The 25,095-nt window shown below is 43.1% G+C and overlaps 1 protein-coding gene across 1 annotated transcript in view; it reads right to left on the bottom strand.

Annotated features, from left to right (window-relative positions):
* The window catches only part of BAZ1A (bromodomain adjacent to zinc finger domain 1A), a 763,171-nt gene that overhangs the window by 349,288 nt on the left and 388,788 nt on the right, over positions 1-25,095 (bottom strand). Inside the window, 3 exon segments of the mRNA XM_030214053.1 lie at positions 5,745-5,840; positions 13,484-13,630; positions 20,276-20,414. Coding sequence (XP_030069913.1) covers positions 5,745-5,840; positions 13,484-13,630; positions 20,276-20,414 — 382 coding nt within the window.

Raw genomic sequence — 25,095 nt, 5'->3', positions numbered from 1 at the left:
TCTACCCTAGGCATTAATTCCTTATTCAATAAAATATAATCAATGTGAGAAAAGGAACTATGTGGAATGCAAAGCATATTGTCTTATCTTTATCTTCTCCATACATCCAGTACGCCAAAATTCTATAAGAAATGTCTAAAAGCTACCCGATCTGTTCTCTTATAATGCACTGCACCAGTAGAATCTAATAATGAATTTAATGTAATATAAAACTCCCCTCGCAGAATTCATAACTCAGGGCCCATATTAGATAACTATTGTCCCAAGTGTGTATAAAAAGGGTGCTGATTTTCATTAGGGGCACAGATTGAGACAACAGTGTAGGTAACACTGTCAATTTAAATACAATGCCATGTACAGTCTCTCAGATCTTCGATACTCTCAAGTATTGTTGGTTGTAAGTACTTAGTGAACAATACTTCCATTCCCTGTATTTTCCTAGTAGGATGAGGCAAAATAAGCATAAGGGAAGTGTTTGTGATGACAACAGCCTCTCTGCCTTACATAAAAAAATGGGTTTCCTGAAAGCAACATATGGAGGCAGAGAGTCTAGTGAGCTCTTTAGAAAAACATTGCCTCTTATATGGAGCATGTAGACCTTTCACATTTAAGGATACAGTTTTTAAGTTCCCCATATTGTAAAGTAAAGGAAGTTAGGAAGCATACATAATCACAGCTCTTCCAAAAATATAAAATGGGGAAGAGGTCCAAATCTTCTTGTCTGATATCCAATTCCATGGTACCCCTAATATGTTCCCATTCTAATCCTCCTACTACGTTCCTGACCCCCCTACCTAAACCCCCTACCTCCCCATACCCTTTTGCAAAGTGTCCTATCCCTACCTACTCTATCCTTAAAATATAAAATAACCCTCATTTGGAAGTAAACCCACCACTCCCATTCCCCAAACAAATGTTCAATGCCAATAAAAGATAACAAGCACTGACAAAATTATAAACACCTCAACATTAAACAACATTATGAAGGTAAAAAAGCTGCACAAGCATAGTCCAAGAATATACTAGCTCTATGTTGCTGAAATAGGCCACCATATAGTTCAATGCTGATAACCCCACTAGAGATGAGAAGATATCAAGAGGCCACCTCACAAATGGCTACCCTCAGCAATTTTTGTCCACAGACACATACATCCACATCTGAGGCCTGCAGTCAGCCTCTCCCAGTAGATACTCTATGCCAAAAGAGGGCAATCACACAGAGCAAAAGGTTTGTGTTGTTTCGACCATTCATGGGGAGGTTGGAGCTGATTTCCCATTGGGAAGAACCAGGAAGTTTCTTATTCAAACTGAAGAGCAAAAGGGAACTGCCAGCAATATCGTATGCCTTCTTCATGGAAATATGCAATGAGGGCCCGCAGTTTCCCTGTCCACACAATGTCTCAGCAGTGATGTCTTGAAAGACTGAAATCTCATAAGTGTCCCACACAATGGCAGTGCTGCCCCTCACCTTAGGCAAGATGGCCTCCTTATGCCTGTAGCTTTCAAAACAAGCAAATATATCATTAGGAATACACTGGCCTTTGGTTTCCAAAGTCCTAACAATATCAACCTTGTCCAACTTCCCCTAACGATAGAATGTAGCTCGCAATTTTTTGTACTACCATTATATAGTCTCCACAGTGAGGAGTCTCAGGCACTCTTTGGAACCGCAAGTTGCAGGATGGCTGCGGCTATTAAGATCTTCAATTTTTTTTGTGAATGATCACAGAATGCTGCACTTATCTCTCCCATCTGTTTGTCAATGCCTATCACGGCATCAGCCTGTTCTTCAAGCCTCGATTCAGCCTCCTCAAGGTGATGCCCTAGCTTCGAGATCTCCCCTCTCAAATCTGCACCCAAAGATGCCAGTTCCTCTAGAACAGCCTTAAGGTAGAGGGCAAGATGGTGCACTAGAGAGCAGACATGTGCTCAGAGCTCTGCTTTTCCTTTTTGAAAATGCCTAAGAGGAGACCAAGGAAAGTTACCCCCATAAGCTCTGGGGTGGTAACTAGTACTCCTGTTCTCACACAACAAACAACTCTGGAGCGTTTACCATCTACCAGAGCAAGCCCGTGGATTGTAGCAGGGCAGTGGTCAGCCTTCCACATCCTTGGGCAGCAGTGTGTTGCTCAGCCCCAAAGGGAGACAGCCATCATCTAATCTGGCTCTGCTGAGAGAGGGAAATCTTGGCGAGAGTTGGGCGTTTGTGCGATGGGAGCCATTCTGTGGTCTCCCAGGGGCTAGAAACGCAGCAGTAACAGTGCCTGATTTGCAGGAAGTGGTTTTTGCTGGTGCCGGTTGGAGACGTAGGAGATAATAAGGCCATCATTGGAGTTGTTCAGATGAAGTTGCAAAGCCCCCAGGGGATGGACGAACACAGTCTGTAGTGCCCCAGCCTGCTGGATTTGAGCCAGTAAGACCGTAATCATTTATTTTACAGGAGATATTGAAAACCATAGTGTCCCTTGCTCAGATGATAACAGCACAAATTTCAGTTCAAGCTGGCAAAATAACTACTATGGATCAAAATGTCATGGCTTTGGAACAGAAGGTGGAGGCTCAAAATTCAAAAATGTTTGTGTTACAGAATTCAGTCGAATCACATACTATTTTCCATTCAACGTAATGATACCACAGTTCCTACATTAATTAAGGGACAAACATGTTCAGAATTTAAATGTGAAAATTTGGAGAACCAAGTATGCAAACTTCGAATAATAAATTTTCCTAGGATACCTCTGCACAGGAAACATTCAAAAAATATCTTCTTCAAATACTTTGTGTACCTAAAGAGTCAATACCCCCCTGCTTCTAGGGTATTCTATCTTCCGCCATTTAAGAAAAAGACTGTAGAAGGGGGTGTGGATCATTTGTCACTTATTTCTGAGGGTAGTTTAAATTTAACAGCCTTTCTTGAATCATCTTAAGAATAATCTATGATTCCAGCCACACTGGTTGCTACCATGGCATTAAATTATGATAGAGACTGGCATTTAAAACTATTTTCAACATAGGGACACTAATTTTTGTACATTAGAAGACAGTATGTTCCCAGATGTGGCCAAAGTTTCTCAGAGGTGTTATAAAAAACTTCTTCGTATGAGACCCAGGGTAGTGGCCCTCGGGGCTGTTTTCTTGTTGAAATTTCCATGTAAATGTATAGTTTAATATAAGAATATGAATCCTTCACAATTGGTGATATTTCTGAGCAACAAGACAGTGGGCCAGGATCAAGATGTGGTCCCTCATTCTACTGGGGGCTCTGGTATTTAAATCTAAACTATCTCTAATCGATTGATAAGTATATATATCTGCACCCTAGGGAATTATTCCTTATTAATGTTCAAATTCTACTGTGAGATTTGATCTCTTGCAGTCCTTCAATAATTATGGATTTTATGAATGGTATGTTTTCAGATTCCTCTTTTTGTTATTTCTGACTTATGTTAATTGCTGTAATATTATCCCTTTGCCTATTTCAAGATGTTGTCTTGAATCATATATCTTGGAAATTCAATTAAAAAAATTATATAGCACAGACTTAAGGTTTGCTCTGATGTCCTTAAGCCAGATACAGACTTCTGTCAGCAAGACCTCCTTGGCTGCAGCAGTTGAATCAACATCCAGGCTGGATTCCTTTGTCATCTTTGTAGCTGCCATCTTAGTCAAGCACTCTTGTCTCCGTTGCGACATGTTAAGATAGGAAAACAAGATCAATTGCTGTCTTGTTCATTCCACCTCAAACATATGGAGTTTTCACAGCATAAGGTGTAAAAAAAAGTTCCCATCCAGACAGCAATTCCTTGAGATAATCCTTAACTAAATAAAGTTAGGTATTGAACTCTTAAACCACAAAAGGGGTACCCCAATCAACATCTGGCATATTAAAATCACTTATTAGTAGTACTTCCCCTTTCACAGCTATATTTTGAAAATCTTCAATTAAATCTGTCCATTTCTTCTGTCCGTGAAGGAGGTCTGTATATCATACCAATGCAAATACGTTTGCCAGATACCTTCCCCAAAACTGAACACAATACTAAAAGTGGGGCCATATTAATGACTTATACAGGGGTATCAACACTTCCTTTCTTTTGCTGGTTATACCTCCCTATGCAGCTTAGCATCCTTCTGGCTACAGCCACCGCCTCATCACATTGTTTTGTAGCTTTAAGATCCTCGGACACTGTCACACTAAGGTCTCTCTCCTGAGAATTAGTCTCACCTTCTATCTCATACATTATTGTTATATTGGCTCCTGTCTCTGGAATTCTCTGCCAGTTGAATTATCTTGCTTTTCAAAAAGCTTTGAAAACCTAGTTGTTTCAAGAGAATTGCGGTTTCTCTGTGCTTTGAATTACGAGATTTATACTTCTATTTTGATTTTCATGTATAATTACTCTGAAATTATTTTTTACAATATTTTTGTTATATGAAATTTAATTACGATTATTTAGGGTTTTTTTAGGGAATTGTATTGTTTTACGTTGGTTGTTTAAAAATTTTATTGTATATTCAGCATATATGTTTTCCATTATATTGTGTTTAATGTAGGCTATTTAAAATTTTTATTCTAAACTACTTAAACACTTTTTTTTGTAATTATCAGTATATCAAATAAAATAAACAACTCAAACCTCCTTTGGATTTCTGCAATCAAAGCGCATTACTCTGCACTTCTTCACATTAAATTTTGACTATCAAACATTAGACAATTCCTCTAATTGACGTAGATCTCTTCTCATGCTTTCTACTCTCTCTGTATCAACTTTGTTGGTAATTTTCACGTTATCTGCAAAAAGACAAACCTCTCCTTCTAACCCTTCAGCAATGTTGTTCACAAATATATTATTGGCCCTCGGCACCAAACCCTGAGGCACTTCACTACTTACCAACCTTTCCTCGGAGTGGATTTAATTTATCATCAACCTCTGTCCGTAAGTCAACCATTTCTGGCTCTCTCTCTCCTTTTCCCCTCTCCCTCGCATTCCCAAAATGCTCTCTTCTCCTCTTCCTCTTTTGGGTCCCAGTATATTCCTCCTCCTTCCCCACACAACCCTTCAAACTTGCATTTAAGTTCAGCAGTGAAAAAAAACTGCTTCCATTCAGCCTTTATCCCTCCCTCTGTAGAGTCTTTTTTTTTTTTATTATTAGTATTTTTATTGTTTTAAAACAGTATTACAGTGAACAAGTCAATACAACAGTCTTGCCCCTTCTGATAGAACTTCCTGTTGATAGAACATCGATCTGACTCTGTATGGCACATCTTATGTTTAAGACAATGCAAGTGCAGTCCTATATGGTGCTGGGAAAAATAACAATCTTATCTCCTCGCCTGCATTGTACATTGTGAGGTGTAAGGATATTCATGGATGTTCATTCTAACAATACAATTCTCTGCTTGTAGAGGAGACTGCTTCCATAGTCTGTGGTGATAGAACCATTAAGAATAAGGGGTGAACCTGTCGTATAAGGCAGGGGTAGGCAACTCCAGACCTCGAGAGCCGCAGGCAGGTCAGGTTTTCAGGATATCCACAATGAATATGCAGGAGATAGATTTGCAAAGCACTGCCTCCATGGTATGCAAATCTATCGCCTGCATATTCATTGTGGATATCCTGAAAACCTGACCTGCCTGCGGCTCTCGAGGACCGGAGTTGCCTACCCCTGGTATAAGGGAACAAGTTTCCAAATTTATTAAACAGTAATATCTCTTTAGTTAAAGTAAAAAATTCTCTACCTACCCTGGTGTAACTGTGGCCAGGCAGCTGCCAAAGCTGCAACTGCTGTCAGAGCAGATTTTGTAGGGTCTGTATCTTCATCCAAAGCCTCAGTTAGATCTGTTAGGAAACAAATAGATTTTTATCTAACCCAAAGCTAACTTTGCAGAGCAGTTTTAAATAAAAACTTAGAGCAAGCTTTAGTATTTTAACAAAAAGGTAATAAATACTGCTCAAAAGTGGTGAAGATACTTACCTGTAGCAGGTATTCTCCCAGGACAGCAGGATGATTATTCCCACATTTGGGTTGACGTCCGCGTCAGCCCGGGAATTGGCATTTTGCAAAAGCAAAAAAGATTTGCCAGAGTCTTCTGGTGTGTGTGCAGCACGCTCCGTGCATGTGCGGACTAACTTCCCGCTCGCCGTGTGATCGAGTACCTCAGTTAAATTAAGAGCATAACAATAATAACTCCAAAGTGGAGGTGGGAGGGACTGTGAGAATAATCAGCCTGCTGTCCTCAGAGAATACCTGCGGCAGGTAAGTATCTTCATTTTCTCCAAGGATAAGCAGACTGCTTATTCTCACATGTGGGGTATCCCTAGCATCCAGGCTCACTCAATGAACATTGGTCAGTTGGACCTCGAAACGGCGAAAAAATATCATAGGTTAACCTGAAACTATATACAGCTAGCTGAGAGTGCAGCCTGGAACAGAATAAAATGGGCCTGGGGGATGGAGTTGGATTCTAAACCCCAAACAGATTCTGCAGCACTGACTGCACAAACCGACTGTCGCGTCGGGTATCCTGCTGAAGGCAGTAGTGAGATGTGAATGTGTAGACTGAAGACCATGTTGCAGCCTTGCAAATCTCTTCAATGGAGGCTGACTTTAAGTGAGCCACCGACGCAGCCATGGCTCTAACATTATGAGCCATGACATGGCCCTCCAGAGTTAGCCCAGCTTGAGCATAAGTGAAGGATAGGTAATCTGCTAGCCAATTGGAGATTGTGCATTTTCCGATGGCTACTCCCCTCCTGCAGTGATCAAAACAAACAAACAACTGGGCGGACTGTCTGAAGGTCTTTGTCTGCTCCACGTAAAAGGTCAATGCTCTCTTGCAGTCCAAGGTGTGCAAGCTGCTCTCACCAGGGTGGGTATGAGGTCGGGGAAAAAATGTTGGCAAGACAATTGACTGGTTCAGATGGAACTCCGACACCACCTTTGGCAGGAACATAGGGTGTATGCGGAGGACTACTCTGTTGCGATGAAAGTTAGTATAAGGTGCATCCACTACTAAGGCCTGAAGCTGACTGACCCTTCAAGCTGAAGTAACAGCCACCAAGAAAATGACATTCAAGGTTAAGTACTTCAGGTGGCAGGAATTCAGTGGCTCAAAAGAAGTTTTCTTCAGCTGGGTGAGAAAGATGTTGAGATCCCATGATAAAGGTGGAGGTTTGACAGGGGGCTTTGACAAAAGCAAACCTCTCATGAAGCGAACAACTAAAGGCTTGCCCTCTACACACCGATGATAAGCAATAATTGCGCTGAGGTGAACCCCTTACGGAGTTGGTCTTGAGACCAGACTCTGACAAGTGTAGAAGGTATTCAAGCAAGGTCTGTGTAAGACAAGAGAGAGGTTCTAGGGCCTTGCTGTCACACCAGACGGCAAACCTTCTCCATTTGAAAGAGTAACACCTCTTCGTGGAATCTTTCCTGGAAGCAAGCAAGACTCGGGAGACACCCTCTGAAAGACCCAAGGAGGCGAATTCTAAGGTCTCAACATCCAGGCTCTGAGAGCCAGAGATTGGAGGTTTAGATGCAGAAGCGACCCCTCCTTCTGAGAGATGAGGGTCGGAACACAGTCCAATCTCCACGGTTCTTCGGAGGACAACTCCAGAAGAAGAGGGAGCCAAATCTGACGCGGCCAGAAGGGTGCAATCAGAATTATGGTTCAGCAGTCTTGCCTGAGTTTCAGCAAAGTCTTCCCTACTAAAGTTATGAAAGGATCCACATACAGAAGGCCTGTTCCCCAATGTAGGAGAAAGGCATCTGACGCTAGTCTGTTGTGGGCCTGAAGCCTGGAACAGAACTGAGGGACCTTGTTACTGATCCGAGTGGCAAAAAGATCCACCGAGGGGGGGTGACCCTAGCTCGGAAGATCTTGCAGGCTACGTCAATGTTCAGTGACCACTTGTGAGGTTGCATAACCCTGCTCAGCCTATCGGCCAGACTGTTTACACCTGCCAGTTAAGTGGCTTGGAGAAACATGCCCTGACGGCATGCCCAAAACCACATCTGAATAGCTTCCTGACACAGAGGGCGAGATCCGGTGGCCACCTGCTTGTTGGAGTAATACATCACAACCTGATTGTCTGTTTGAATCAAGATGGTTTGGTTGGACAGCCGATCTCTGAAAGCCTTTAGAGCGTTCCAGATCGCTCATAATTTCAGGAGGCTGATCTGAAGACCTGTTTACCGGAAGGACCAGGCTCCTTGAATGTGAAGCCCATCCCTAAGAGGGATGCATTCGTCTTCAGCACTTTTTGTGGCTGAGGAATTTGGAATGGTCATCCCATGTTCAAATTGGACCGGACTGTCCACCACTGAAGAGAATTTTGAAAATCGGTGGACAGTTGGATCACATTCTCCAGATCCTCCGCAGCTTGATACCACTGGGAAGCTAGGGTCCATTGAGCTGATCTCATATGCAGATGTGCCATGGGAGATACATGAACTGTAGAGGCCATGTGGCCCAGAAGCCTTTCTGAGAAGTTCCGAGTGAAGAGGACATTTCACTGGTAAATGAATATTATTTTGCTTTGTGCTTTGGGAACTTAAAGATTGGGGTTTAAAGGAGGAATTGTAGGTTAGTGTTAGGCAAAATAAAAATATAAAAAGCAAATTTTATCAACTAGTCTCTATTGTCTTTTCCACTTAGTTTTAAAAACTTTGTACCATAGCATTAACAGATTAAACTAGATCCTGCAGTGCCTGCTAGATTCTGTCTTCCCACCCACCCCTAGAACAACTCTTCATTTATAGTTATTGTAATTAGGGTAACAAGCAAGGAGTGCTCTTACAGAGTTTTAAATACATTTCATTACCATCTAAGAAGGAAACATGAAATAAATCATAAAATATAAACTAAAAGACACTTTTATATTAGGCTAATATCCTTAATACTGTAGCAAGTTTTAAATTATTGAAAAACTAAAAAACACTAAGATGGAGTCAGCAGTCCAGCAGCGAGAGGGGTGCTATCCAGTCTTTTGCATTGAGTGTCACATGTATGATTATCTCCCAGTTGGTGAGATGTCATGTGTGTGTGCCCAATGCAAAGAGCTCCTAGCTCTCGGAGAACGTGTCCGTTCTCTTGAGACTAGAGTAACAGACTTGGTGGAGCTGAGAGACACAGAGAGGTACACAGAGGAGACCTACAGGGATGTTGTAGAGAGTCCCGCCTCCAGTCTGGTAGCCCCTGTGGTACTTTGGAGGAGGGAGGTCTCCGAGAAGGAGAGCATCACCCTGGTGAAGTAGGAAGTACCTCCTGTAGCCAGGACCTGCCCACCAGGGGATGTACTATCCTCTCGCACCGAGAATATGTCATCAAGTGCTGACCGGGAGGGAAAGGTTAGTACAGCTGTTGTAGTTGGTGATTCGATCATTAGGCATATAGATAACTGGGTGGCTGGTGGACGTGAGGATCGCCTGGTGACTTGCCTGCCTGGTGCAAAGGTGGCAGACCTCACGCGTCACCTAGACAGGATTTTAGATAGTGCTGGGGGGGAGCCGGCTGTCTTGGTATATGGGGGTGCCAATGACATAGGAAAATGTGGGAGAGAGGTTCTGGAAGCCAAATTTAGGCTCTTAGGTAGAAAGCTCAAATCCAGATCCTCTAGGGTAGCATTTTCTGAAATGCTACCCGTTCCACGCGCAGGGCCCAAGAGACAGGCAGAGCTCTGGAGTCTCAATGCGTAGATGAGACGATGGTGCAGGAAGGAGGTTTTAGATTTGTTAGGAACTGGCCAACATTCTGGGGAAGGGGGAGCCTATTCGAAAAGGATGGGCTCCACCTTAACCAGGGTGGGACCAGGCTGCTGGCATCGGCATTTAAAAAGGAGATAGAGCAGCTTTTAAACTAGAAACGGCGGGGGGGGGGGGGGGGGGGGGGGGGGGGGGTCGACAGTCGCTCAAAAGCACATGGTTCAGGATAAGGTATCTTTCAGAGATATCACCAAAATAGGGAAGATAGGGTATCCTGATAGTGAGGTTGAAAAACAGACCGTAGTAGATCAGGTGTCCTTAAACAAAAATCAGACAAAAGATTGCAAATTAATACTGTCAAGTACTAAGCATCATGTAAATAGGAACACCACACAGTTTGAAATGTCTATATGAGAATGTCAGGAACCTAAGAAATAAGATGTAACATAGTAACATAGTAGATGACGGCAGAAAAAGACCTGCAAGGTCCATCCAGTCTGCCCAAGAAGATAAATTCATATGTGCTACTTTTTTTATTTGTACTGTCCTCTTCAGTGCACAGACCGTATAAGTCTGGCCAGCCCTATCCCTGCCACCCACCACCGGCTCTGGCACAGACCGTATAAGTCTGCCCAACACTATCCCCGCCTCCCAACCACCAGCTCTGGCACAGACCGTATAAGTCTGCCCAACACTATCCCCGCCTCCCAACCACCAGCTCTGGCACAGACCGTATAAGTCTGCCCAGCACTATCCCTGCCACCCACCACCGGCTCTGGCACAGACCGTATAAGTCTGCCCAGCACTATCCCCGCCGCCCAACCACCAGCCCCGGCACAGACCGTATAAGTCTGCCCAACACTAGTCCCCCCTCCCAACCACCAGCCCCAGCACAGACCGTATATGTCTGCCCACACTAGCCCACACTGGGAGAGTTAGGATATATTGCACTAAATGAAAAATTAGATATAATAGGTATCTCTGAGACCTGGTGGAAGAAGGATAAGCAGTGGTTAACTGTCATACCGGGGTACAAATTATATTGTAGTGATAGTGTGGATCGAATTGTTGGAGGGGTAGCATTGTATATTAATGAGAGGCTTGAATCAAATAGATTGAAAATTCTGGTAAGACTGGATTCGGGCGGCGAGCAAAACGGCCTGACACGTCTTCCTCCCAAAAGAATCCTGGGGCGCCAAGGCATAGTCTCTAGTACTCTTGGTTCTTTTGAGGGTGAAGTCCACCACCATGGAATTGTGGGGTAACTGAGGATGGAATTGTGGGGTAACTAAGACCTCATTAATCCAGATTCACCGTGGATCCGATGCTGGGAATCCGTCTTCCTCCCAAAAGAATCCTGGGGCGCCGAGGCATAGTCTCTAGTACTCTTGGCTCTTTGAGGGTGGAGTCCACCACATGGAATTGTGGGGTAACTGAGACCTCATCAATCCAGGTTCACAGTAGATCTGATACTGGGAATCAGTTTTCTTCGGGATCACGGGGCTAGACAGAGGGAACGACCAGTTTCACATAAGGACTTCCCTTCAGTACCTTATGTAGAGGAGCCGTCACAGGTGGAGAAGGATAGACCAGGACCTCGAGCATCTCAGCCCTGGGCTCATCCTCAACCTCCACAGGGAATGGAATAGCCGAAGCCATTTCCTGAACAAAAAAACTAAAGGACAGACTCTCCGGAGGAGATAGCCACCTTTCAGGTGGAGAGAAAGGTTCAGAGGGAATCCTATATGACTCATCAGAAGAAAAGTATCTGAGATCTCCCTCAGACTCCCCCAAACGCTCCTCCTCAGTATCGGGTAAATACCTCTCTCAGGAAACTCAGAGACTGAGCCTGCCTCGACACCGAGGACTGACGTCCTCGATGGCGATGTCAAGAAGCCAACGACCGCAGGGACTGCAGCGAAGCATCCTCCACAGACGTTTAAGGGGAGTCAACCTGGGTGGCAGCCAACACCGGTGCAGCTTAACCGGGACCTCTTCACAGGTGACGGGCCAGATGCTGCTGCAGCAGATGGTACGGAAGGCGCAAGCACTCCCGACACTGAAGCAGACCAACGCAGCAGTCCTTCCAGAAGCTCTGGAAGCAGGGCCTGGATGCACTCGTCGAGAGCCGCCATAGGAGAAGGCTGCGGGGTCGGTGGAACAGCCGGTGGCAGAATCTGCCCAGGTTCAGGAGCAGGTACTGGGCTGCTAGGAGACCGCCGTATCGGCACCTCCTGTATAGAGAAGCAGTCCTCTCGGCGCCAACACGTTTCGGGTACGGAATCCCTCAACGCCCTGGAGCTCCCGGCACCATGTGTAGAAGGAGATCGGTGACAGTGCTTCTTCGCCTTCGCTCGATGTCCGTCATCAAGACTCCTCGGTACTAACAAGGACGACGTGGAATCCTTACATCTCCTCGGGGTCGGATCCAGCCTGCATAGCAGGAGGCCTCGAGACAGGTGGAGACCTACTTGATGCCTCACTGCTCCCAGCACAACTTGGTCTCTCAGCAGCCATTACCTCTGCTCCTGATGTCGATGCCTCCCTCGATGTCGACGCTGTCGCCGACCCCGGTACAGATGTCGATGCAGACATCGAAGGACCGGACTGAGCCCTAAAATGTTTTCTCTCGCTGGGCTTCTTGATCCATTTCGGTCCATTTCTTCATACAAAGACACAGACTACAAGCAGCTGGGCTGTGGTCGGGCCCAAGGCACTGGATACACCAGGAATGGGTATCGGTACCTGAGATAGTCCGGTTGAACCGAGTACAACGTTTGAAGCCGCTCAATGGCTTTGATAACATGGAAGGGAAAATTGCACTGGCGAAATCAAACGACTCGATTGTGCCAAAAAGCAACGGCAGAAAAACCCAGCCGCATCGAAAAAACAAAGAAAACTTAAATTAGGGGAAAAAATTCTAACGGGAACTAAGGGATAAGTTCTTTTATTTATTTTTTTTAAACAAATCAACGCTGAAAGCGAAACAAGTGAAAAAGACGACTCATTTTCCCGGGCATCAACGAGGAGCACAGGAGTTACCTGCCACACCTCGTTGTGAAAAGAAAAACTGAGGAACTCGCTCACGCGGCAGGCAGGAAGTTAGACCGTGCATGCGCGCCAGAAGATTCTGGCAAAACTTTTTTGTTTTTTTGCTTTAGCAAAGTGCTGATTCCTGGGCCGACGCACACATCGACCCACATGTGAGAATATGCAGCCTGCTTGTCCTCGGACAATGCTGATTACACAGCCTCAGCAATCCCTGCTGGTTAATGGAGGAATTGAAGGACTTGCAACCTACTTAATCTCCTTTGCCTGTGAATCAGCTAAGAAACTGAGATCATGTATAATTCAAAGAGAAAAATAGGAGAGAGCCATCCTACTACAATTTAGTTGCAAAACTCTTACCTCAATGCAATAACATTTGCAATAGCAACTTTTTACTCTGCTGTATAAAATCGAAACAGAGGTTTTTTTGCCCATAAGTTCCATATTAATATTAGAAAGACAAAAAAAAAAAAAAAATAGGAAGCATAGATGGCAGACTTCCTCTAAGTACATAAGTATTGCTATACTGGGACAGACCAACAGTCCATCAAGCCCAGCATCCTGTTTCCAACAGTGGCCAATCTAGGTTACAAATACCTGGCAAGATCCTAAAAAAGTACAAAACATTTTATACTGCTTATCCCAGAAATAACGGATTTTCTCCAAGTCCAATTTAATAATGGTCTACTGATAGCTGGTAAAAACCATCACAAATCAAAAGATTTCTCACCTTTGGTGTCCGCTTCTGTTATCTGCTCTTTGGCTACTTCTTCCTCTTCTTCAGCCATGGCTTGAAAGATGGCAGTCAGAAAGAAAAAGAGTAACTCACAGAGTGGGCCTTCTGGATCATTTCCTACTAGAGCTTCCTCTAAAACCTCTGGAAAGAAAAAAAAATTCACCTCGCCCTATAATTTATGACATTTACACTGCACATTTTCCACATACAAATTTGGATTTGTGCTAAATGGAAACAGATACCAGTTATACAACCTAAAGATTGGGACATTTCACAGAGTTAACTGCCACAGGTTATTTCCTTAAACCACCACCCTATATATAAAACCACAACAGTTCTTTGGTATCTATAAATTGGTTCTTCTCATAATGCAGTGTGATATTTACTTTGAGATTATTTCTAGTTTTGAGTAAATTGCCATATGCAGACATTCATGGCTAACTAGAGAAGCAAAAAAGGCTGGTCACACCAAAGGTGATCAGAGTCACAGACAAGTCGTCACAGAAGAAAGGGAAGAAAACAAAACATCAGTGTGGTAAAGGCAAATTTACTGATGAAATATTTCTTAGACACAAGATTCAACACAGCCACATTTTGGCATCCGCCTGCATCAGAAGTATGACATCGTCTGCCAAAAAATGTATTATAAAAATGTTTTTGAGAAATAGATTTAATAGATCAACCTGGACTTTTAATTTAATAAGCCATACTGGTGTGTAACATCAACATGTACTAATGCTGTTGCTTCCTTTTTGAATGTGCAGTCACATTCTCTGTTTAGTGGCTTTGTCTATTGTAGTTATTTAAGGAGTGTTTTTTTTTTTACTAAAGTCTAGCTCGAGGTATCTACAAGCACAGCCCCATAGGAATAAAATGGACCCTGCTGCAGATAACTCAGCTAAACTTTAGTAAAAGACCCCTAAGTTTGTTCTAACAAGAAATGCTTTTCTCATGATGTAGCTTACACTGAGCCATTCAAATATCTGATGTTTTTTTCATTTTTAGCTGCAGTTGTTTGAATTTACCGACCTACCCTTTGTTTTTATATATTTTTTCAACGATCATTTTAGGAGTAACCATATCGTTGATTAATTTGTAAAATCTTGTATAATTCATGATAAAATATCTTAAACACTCTCTAAGGAACTCCTTCTCCCTCTTTCCCCTTTAGGGCATGTAGCACAGTAGAAGCCAGATTACCACCTTGGATTTGAATTAATAGTATATTGGATCAGTGGTAGAGTTCAACGACTGTGAAAGGAGTTCCTTAGAGATTGTGAACGAATATGGCCAATTTATGGAAAACGGGCTTTAAGTTCTCAGCAGATGCAGCAGAGAATCTTAAAAAGCTCGGATGAATTTAGTTCCTCATTATTAGGTTCCAGTAGACTGGAATGGGACAACCTACTCATGAAGTTTAAAGCCATGATCAGGATTGAACTCAATAGCATAGCATTGATTGAATATTGTAAAATCGAAAGGATTCCTCGTGGTATGAGGATGAATAAAGCACCTCTGGCTTTCAAGAATGATGACATGTTTGTAAATAGGTGGAACATGATTTTGAACCAGTGTTCTCTCGATCTGATTCTGTTGTTGATCTTGAAAAGTAAAGGAGAGCTCAAAAAAGAGAAGGAGAAGATGGATGAAGAGCTTTAAAAAATGAAAGAAAAAATATCCCAGCTTGAATTCGACAAGGAATATAAGTTGAAGGAATCATTGGTTGTCTTTCGGGAAGAAATAAGACGTACCAAATTGAAGAAGTTTGAAAGGGATGAACAATATTAGAAGTGGAACAAAGTGTATCACTGGATGTACAGTGGTGGAAATAAGTATTTGATCCCTTGCTGATTTTGTAAGTTTGCCCACTGACAAAGACATGAGCAGCCCATAATTGAAGGGTAGGTTATTGGTAACAGTGAGAGATAGCACATCACAAATTAAATCCGGAAAATCACATTGTGGAAAGTATATGAATTTATTTGCATTCTGCAGAGGGAAATAAGTATTTAATCCCTCTGGCAAACAAGACCTAATACTTGGTGGCAAAACCCTTGTTGGCAAGCACAGCGGTCAGACGTCTTCTGTAGTTGATGATGAGGTTTGCACACATGTCAGGAGGAATTTTGGTCCACTCCTCTTTGCAGATCATCTCTAAATCATTAAGAGTTCTGGGCTGTCGCTTGGCAACTCGCAGCTTCAGCTCCCTCCATAAGTTTTCAATGGGATTAAGGTCTGGTGACTGGCTAGGCCACTCCATGACCCTAATGTGCTTCTTCCTGAGCCACTCCTTTGTTGCCTTGGCTGTATGTTTTGGGTCATTGTCGTGCTGGAAGACCCAGCCACGACCCATTTTTAAGGCCCTGGCGGAGGGAAGGAGGTTGTCACTCAGAATTGTACGGTACATGGCCCCATCCATTCTCCACTGATGCGGTGAAGTAGTCCTGTGCCCTTAGCAGAGAAACACCCCCAAAACATAACATTTCCACCTCCATGCTTGACAGTGGGGACGGTGTTCTTTGGGTCATAGGCAGCATTTCTCTTCCTCCAAACACGGCGAGTTGAGTTCATGCCAAAGAGCTCAATTTTTGTCTCATCTGACCACAGCACCTTCTCCCAATCACTCTCAGCATCATCCAGGTGTTCACTGGCAAACTTCAGACGGGCCGTCACATGTGCCTTCCGGAGCAGGGGGACCTTGCGGGCACTGCAGGATTGCAATCCGTTATGTCGTAATGTGTTACCAATGGTTTTCGTGGTGACAGTGGTCCCAGCTGCCTTGAGATCATTGACAAGTTCCCCCTTGTAGTTGTAGGCTGATTTCTAACCTTCCTCATGATCAAGGATACCCCACGAGGTGAGATTTTGCGTGGAGCCCCAGATCTTTGTCGATTGACAGTCATTTTGTACTTCTTCCATTTTCTTACTATGGCACCAACAGTTGTCTCCTTCTCGCCCAGCGTCTTACTGATGGTTTTGTAGCCCATTCCAGCCTTGTGCAGGTGTATGATCTTGTCCCTGACATCCTTAGACAGCTCCTTGCTCTTGGCCATTTTGTAGAGGTTAGAGTCTGACTGATTCACTGAGTCTGTGGACAGGTGTCTTTCATACAGGTGACCATTGCCGACAGCTGTCTGTCATGCAGGTAACGAGTTGATTTGGAGCATCTACCTGGTCTGTAGGGGCCAGATCACTTACTGGTTGGTGGGGGATCAAATACTTATTTCCCTCTGCAGAATGCAAATAAATTCATATACTTTCCACAATGTGATTTTCCGGATTTAATTTGTGATGTGCTATCTCTCACTGTTACCAATAACCTACCCTTCAATTATGGGCTGCTCATGTCTTTGTCAGTGGGCAAACTTACAAAATCAGCAAGGGATCAAATACTTATTTCCACCACTGTATAAGTACAACAGCGAGAACAAAGATCGGGAGGATGCTTGTGATTTATCAGATTCCTCTTCCAGTAGTGGATCCACAAGTGTTAAAGTTAAAGGAGGAAATTTTTTAGAGGGAAGAAAACTTTGCTTTCAGTCATTTCGCTTCCAATTGCTTGATTGTTGCTTTCAGCAGTACGAAAATATCTCTTTACAAGAAAATCAAAAACATTAAAAAAAAAGTTCTAAACAGACAAAACTTTTAAAATTTAAAACAGAAAAATTGAGTGGAAAAAGGGTGATGAGAATTAAGTCACTATAAAAAACTTGAGTTTTTGTGTCTATGAAGAGTCAGCTCAGCGAGTCTGTAAAGCAAAGACACTCACTCAGACCACTGGCGTACAGAGGCATATTCTCACGGCAAGTGATCTCATCTGCTGGAAATCACTGCTTCTCCCTCTTTCCCCTTTAGGGCATGTAGCACAGTACAAGCCAGATTACCACATTGGATTTGAATTAATATTATATTGGATCAGTGGTAGAGTTCATTGATTGTGAAAGGAGTTAGTTTAAACATTCAACAGGTAGAAACTAATATATGTTATTCTCAAACATTTATATATTCAACACAAGCAAGTACAGATATATTATATCCTGATAACATCATGTGTAAACGTAAGTGGTTAAAACAAGAGTTTTCTGGAAAGATTTTATTTACTGAGTATTGGACAGATGTTACACACCAGTATAGTTTATTGCATATTTTTTATATCTATTACATAAACTTGGACATTTAATTTATTATTTCTCAAAAAAAAAATTTAACATATTTGTTGCAAATGTTGTCATACCTCTGATACGGGTGGATGCCGTAACATGGCTACGTTGGGTCTTGTGTCTAAGAACTATTTCATCAATAGTGTCACCTTTACCATAGTGGTGTTCTGTTTTCTTCACTCTCTCCATTAACTTGTCTCTGACTTTGATCCCATTCATGGCTAACTATTACGCTCTGAAATTCGGCCCAACCTTTCCTAACTTTTGTTTTTATGCCTTTTCTTTATGGGAGAGAATCAGTGGATTCCTTGATCTTAATATAGTGCATGTTTTATGTGCTGAAATATCTTAATGTGCAGGAAACGTTACAAAAGAAAAATATTCTGCTGCAACGATAACATTTCAAATATGAGAAAAGGAGTCATATGAGTAGTAGTGAACTCAATTACGTCTGTGGAGTAGGCTAATGGATAGTGCAGTAGGCTTGTGACCCTGGGCAAGTCACTTAACCCTCTATTGCCCCAGGTACAAAAAAAAGACACACACACACACATTGTGAGCACACTAGGAACACAGAAAGTCCCTATATTTAATATGCAAACCACTTGGTTGTACACAGGCGATATATCAAATGCATGACCCATAAACCAAACTTTATAACTATGCACATTCGAAAAACAAATACTTGCCTCTGTGGATGTTGCTGGATTTTCAAAGGAAAGTATGTATGTATTCTGACGTTGAAAATTACTCCAGGAAACATATGGTTTACAGTTACACCTGCTCCTTGGCATGCACAAATTTGAAAGTTTGAAGTTTCAGATGTATCATATTCCAAACAATCTCAGAACACCTCTGCCTCTTCAGGTCAAAAGTATACATATATTAAAGGTTGTATGAGCATTTTCTTACTCGCATGCTGGGTGAGTCATTCTGTAAAAGTACATTTCTGTGAATAAAGCTCTCTCACCAGCAGAAGTGGCTCTGAAAATCATCCTCATTGTGCACAACTGAATTAGCCAAGTTATGGCTGGTTTACTACTTCCCAAAACTTCAGCCAGGCATGGGTATAATTGAGCATGTTCACAGACCTAGACAGCTGTATATTCAAGAAACAGACTCAAAAAGCTACCAAACAAATATCATAACACTTGGTGATTAAGATATTGGGGAGGGGGAATAAGTGTGGAAAATCCATATTGCACATCTACCTTGGATGTTGCAAATCAATAAGCAAAAAAACATTGGCATTGGGCAAGAAATGATCCTACAAATGCTCACATTTAAGTATATCCTTAACTGCATAGACAAGAATAAACAGGGAAGACTAGATAGGTCAATTTCTCTATCCACTATCATCTACTATGTTACTGTGTGTTACTTTAGCAAATTCACTGTAAATCCTATATAATAATTTGCACCTCCATCTGGATGCCTGGGTTCGTAACACAGTTCCCATTGGTCCGCCCTGGGGATGACGTCACAGGTCGGACCAATGGGAAGTGAGATGGAAGGGAACCCAGCACCAGCCACTGGAGGTGAGTAAAGAGTCGGCCCCCACCCCCACGTTCCATGACCCCCCTACCTCCCTCCTTCCACTCCCTTCCGTCCAAGTTCCACAGGCCCACTCCTGTCCGACAGCCCCAATCTCGTCCGAGTTCCAAGCCCCCCCCCCCCCCCCCCCCCCGATTTCCACCGCCCAGCACCTCCCTCTCTCTCTCTCTGTGGCCTCTGAGTGCAAGCAGGACGTGTGCAGCTGCCCCTGCCCTTCGTAAGTGCAGGCTGTTCTTTAAAACTTTTCACCTCCTGCTCCGCCGGCAACAGTGAAGTCCAGCACGCACGGACGCCGCTTCAGACTGCCTTCACTTTCACTTCTGTTTCAGCTGTGCCTGTGGTCCCACCCTCATTTCCTGTTTGCGGAAGGGCGGGACCAGAGGCACAGCTGAAACCGAAATGAGAGCGAAGGCAGTCTGAAGCGGCGTCCGTGCGTACTGGACTTTACTGTTGCCGGCCGAGCAGGAGGTAAAAAGTTTTAAAGAACAGCCAGCACTTACGAAGGGCAGAAGCAGCAGCACATGTTCTGCTTGCACTCGGAGGCCACAGAGAGGGAGGGAGCCGCGGAGTTGTGGAACTCAGACGACAGTGGGTGCATGGAACTTGGAGGGCATGGGACGAGAAGGGGGGAGGGGGTCCTGGGACGAGAGAGGGGGGGGAAGGGGGTCCTGGGACAACAGGGGGGGAGGGCAGGACCTGGAAGGGGAGGGGTGGTCCTGGAAGTCGAAGGGGAGGTGGGGGCCTGCAACTCCAATGGGAGGTGGGGGCCTGCAACTGTAAGGGGAGGGGGGGGGTCTTGAAACTCGAAGGGGAGGGGCGCCTGGAACGCAGAGGACAGGGAGGGAGGGAGGTAGGGGGCATGGAACTCCGAGGCGAAGGGGGCTCAAACTCAGAGGACAGAGAGGGACGGACTAACGGGGGTGTGGAACTCCAAAGACAGGGGTGCAGGGAGGGGGGTTGGGGGGGTCCTTGCTAGCGCCTGTTTCATTTCACACAGAAACGGGCCTCTTTTACTAGTCATTAAATAAGAATTACAATTGTCTGTTTCTGATAAAGAAAAGCTAAATCATACCTAATGTCACTCCTTCAGGAAACTCATCTTGAAGATCAAACAACTCCCCAAATGCATGGAGAAACTCTAAAACCATAAGCGCATCACCAAAGGATTCTGGAGGAAGCCTAGTCTTTACTGGAGTTGGAACTGGAAGCTCCTGCAGCAGAATTGTGAAAGTCAGACAATAGCTCTATATCAAATGTTTTAGTTCAACAACACTAACATTAGTGAGATATAAATTCAATAAGAATAGAAGCGCGAAATAGAGTGGGTAAAGAAAGAAAATCTGCACACAATAAGGGCCTCTTTTACAAAGCCGCGCTAGCAATTCCTGTGCGGTAAATGAGAGAAAGAAGCTTCTCATTTGCCGCACAGGAATTGCTAGCACTGCTTTGTAAAATAAGCCCTAAATCAATAAGTGGGTCACACCACATCATTATTCAATCTACTCACACCTGATATTTAAATACATTGTTCTCTGAAGACATTTCTTGTTCTGAGGCTAAAATAACACCTGTGAAAGGAACCAAAGGAACTTTAGTATCTATATACAGTAGAATGTTGATTATCCAGTCTATCCTCCGCAGAGGTGGTCCGGATAATCATAAATCTAGACAATTGGACATATCAAATTTCTGTAAAGAAAACAAGATTACAGCAATGCATAATAAACAATAGTTTTATTTTCATCAATATGTTTGCAGAAAAAAAGAAGTTCTAATCAAAAAGTACTGTTTTTAAAAGTATAGTGCTGTATTTCTTGTACATACCATATATACACTACTGTACAATAAAAACATTGCCTTTTCAGCTAATAGTGGTCCAGCAATCAGGTGGCCCAAGCATCGCTTTTGCACAAACCAAAGATATAGAGCTTTATCTACCTTTTCAATAGGTGACGTTTTCATGGTTTTTCTGGAACTCCCTTCATCTTTTTCAAAAACTGAGATGTACTTTACAATAGCATCACTGTCTTTTTATTTCAGGTATTGTTGCTGTTCCTACACCATATTTTTCAGCCAAATTTTTCCCCAACACTCCCTTTCTTAATTTCTCCACAATATCAATTTTCTCTTTTAATGACAAAACGTGCCTTTTTCCCTTTTTTTCCATTTTCAAGCAGCGATAGCAAGGCTGTTTCATCTGCCATGTTCCAGAAAGGAGTGATAGGCAAGACAGTTTCCTCTGCCATGTTCCCACAAGAGCAAGGCACAAAGGGCTTTTTTCTACTGTATACGAGTCAGGACAGGGACAGAAAAGGAAAGGGCTTTTCTCTGCGAAGACCACAAAGATTGCCTGGTTAGGTATTGGTGGATAATGGGTCCGGATAATTGGAAATTCGGATAATCTGCGTTCTACCGTACATAAACAGCTATTTACACCTAGTGAGTTCCAGAAGAGGACATATCTTTTAGTGTCACTGCCCCTTTAGTCTACAGAGCAATTTTGCTGCATTGGCCTACATTCCATTTTTAATAAACCTACCATTTATTTATTTATAGCATTTATATCCCACAATTTCCCACCCACGGGCAGGCCCAATGTGGCTTACAACAGTCTACATAAACATACATCAAGTCAGCAAACAATCAATGGCTTAGAAGCGTAAGAGAGAGAGGGTAAAAGCAAGGAAGGGAAAAAGAGAAAGTAGTGGTGCTCAATATGACGCTGTGACAGAGACAGTCAGAAGTAAGAGATGGTAGGCGGGTTTTGAGCGTAAGCTTTGCCAAATAGTTTCACCAATTTAGGCAGACCATTCCACAAATGAGCACTAGTATAGGAGAAGGTGGATGCGTAGGTGGTCTTGTACTTAAGGCCACTATATTGGGTAATGGAGATTTAGGCATTTCCTATTAACCTGTCTTTGTTGTTTTGAGTGAGCCTGGGGGCTATGGATACCCCATCAGTGAGAACAAGCAGCTTGCTTGTCCTCAGAGAAAATGAAGATACATACCTGTAGCAGGCATTTTCCTAGAAATACATTTAACAGACCTTACAAAGGAAATTACATCATGTTTCCAACAAATTTTCCAAGTAAATCTGCAGTCATTTAAAAACACTTTCTCCTAAATAGTAGAGCAAATTTGAAAGGTCTGCCCCCAGAATGTTTTGAGTTTTAGTAAACATAAAAATCTGCTATTACACACACCACAGTCCATCCTATAGAGTTATCATAGTAGTACCTTAAGCAGTGTTTCTCAGCCCCTCTCCAGGAGGCACACCAAGTCAATCAGGTTCTCAGGATTACCACAGTGAAGATGTGCATAAGAATTAGAGACTCACTGTATGCAAATCTCTTTCATGTATGTTCATTATAGAAATCCTAAACAGAAGCATCAGAACAGGAGGAACAACAGGTGCAATGGCACCCCCAAAATTATACTTCCCTCCCCCACAGGGTGTTTATTTTCTTACCTCCCTCCCTTGAGGTGAGAACACTATAATCAGCATAATAGAAGAGGTTTTGTGACTGGCCAGCATGGGGCCTTGAGAATCTGTGTATGCTCAAAACCTGCCAGCTAGTGTGCTTTGAGCATGCACAGACGCTCAACCATAGGAGCCAACATTTCTAAATTATCAGGGTGTTAAACCCAAAAGAAATTACCTCTCCCTGGACTGGGGGGGGGGGGGGTGCTCAAGCAGCCACAGAGCTGGCTCCTAAGATCAACACCCTTTGCTGGCCAGTTGCAGGGCCTCTTCTGTTATGCTCATTGTTGCGTCACTGCCCTGGGAGAGGGGTGCAAGGATGCACCTATGGGTCAAGACAGTTTGAAATTGAAAGAGAATGCCCTTTGAAAAATTAGAATGGGAAAGCTCCTTAAGAAGTTCAGGAACAAATCACTGTACTGAAGTAGCTTGATTCTACTAAAATGTTATAATCCACTGGGCATGTCTCATGCAGACTGTTGAGGCTATTAGGCCCACAATCCTCAACATGGTTCAAAGCCAAAGTTTTGTCATCTCCACTCAACATTTTACAGGACCAGGACACTGTACCAGTGACTTCACAGTGAGAATCCTGAAAGGTAACTTTAAAACCATACAAGAACGTAAGACCTTTGAAGTCAGAATGATTGAATATTTTAACACCCAACAGAAAGGACTTAACAAGGATCTGGGGTTCCTAGCCCATTATAAACCATAAAGCTGTATGTCTCTGTTGATCACCCTCCCCTCACCTACCCACACCCATCCTGTTAGAATATCAATGATATGCTTTGATGTCCCCATGAATACCTCCAACCCACCCCCATCCTCCCACCCTATCAGACTGTCATAGTAATGCTTGAATGTTTTCACTTATATACACTGTCAGCTAGCACATTTGCTTATTTCCGATCTGAGGAAGAAGGGCAACCTTCGAAAGCTAATCAAGAAATGTATTAAGTTATGTCCAATAAAAAAGGTATCATCTTATTTTCTTTTCCATATTTTATTTTGTTTGATTTCTATTGATAACCTTAAGAGTGGACTAACACGGCTACCACACTCCTCTTCCCAACCTTTTTATTGAAATTAATAATATACAAAACATTTGGAAAGTCTGAATTCTGAGGCAATCATCTAGTTAAAGTATCAGGAGGAAGGGGGAGGGGGGAGAACACCATGGATTTGATAAAAATTAATGTTGAAGCTTTATAACCCCAGTGCTTGAATGTTACTCATGGATTTATTTGCCTGTCTGTGACCTTGATCAGTCATGCAAGAAAGAAAACAAACTCCCAGCTCCCATATGAACACTGTGGTGACAGCAAAACACTATATGTACACCTCAAAAATGATGATATACCAAACGGCAGCAAGATGTTTTGCCCTACAAGTCTGAAATACTTCTATGGTTGATTTATATGTGCGCACATAGTCCTTTCAGATTCAAACACAGCCAGTCTTCTTTGTTCAAAACGGATATTAAGAAACCTTGGGTGGGGGAGTAATCGTCTTGAACTTTTCTGCCTAAAGATACAAAACATATTCAAGCCTAACTGTTCACTGTGACTACATGCCAAAAGTAACTGCAACCAAAAATACAACCTGCCAGATCAAGTATTTCAGTTCAAAGGATTATAATAGCTCAAAAAAAGCTTTCATCAAATAGATTAGTACCACATTTGAATTGCAAAGACACAGCAGGCAGCTTAATGGAAGTAACCTAACAGTTAGTGCTCATGCCCGAGAACTAGAGGAACTGGGTTTAATTCCCACTGCAGCTCCTTGTGACACTGGGCAAGTCCTTAAACTCCCACTGACCAGGTACAAAATAAGTACCTGCATATTTATTTATTTATTTATTGTATTTGTTCCCCACATTTTCCCACCTTTTTGCAGGCTCAATGTGGCTTACAGAGTATGGAAATGAGAACGTCATTACATGATTTAAGAAAACAGTCGATCATAAGCTGGGGTGAGAGAGGAATTTAGGTAGAAGGTGTTAGGTAAGGTCGTGTGAGAGGTGTTTTGGAGTACTTGGGTGGTTTAAGGAATGATTTGTTTCACTGAGGGTGACTTTTGTAGGCTCTGTTGAAGAGATGTGTTTTCAAAGCTTTGCGAAAGCTGGTTAGATTGGCCATGGTTTTTAGGGACATGGGTAGTGCGTTCCAAAACTGTGTACTTTTGTACGCAAAGGTAGTAGCATAAGCCTGTTTGTATTTCATTCCTTTACAGCTGGGGAAATTCAGGTTGAGGAATTTGCGGGCCGATCTTTTGGTATTCCTGGGCGGTAAGTCCACTAGGTTTAACATATAGAGTGGGGCCTCTGCGTGAATGATTTTGTGTACAGTCGTGCAGATCTTGAACTCAATTCGTGCTTTGAGCGGGAGCCAGTGCAGTTTCTCTCTGAG

This window comes from Microcaecilia unicolor, chromosome 9 (genome assembly GCF_901765095.1).
Source record: "Microcaecilia unicolor chromosome 9, aMicUni1.1, whole genome shotgun sequence".
Taxonomy (NCBI): domain Eukaryota; kingdom Metazoa; phylum Chordata; class Amphibia; order Gymnophiona; family Siphonopidae; genus Microcaecilia; species Microcaecilia unicolor.
The sequence above is the reverse complement of the archived record's forward strand: the minus strand, read 5'-3'. Positions and strand labels throughout refer to the sequence as shown.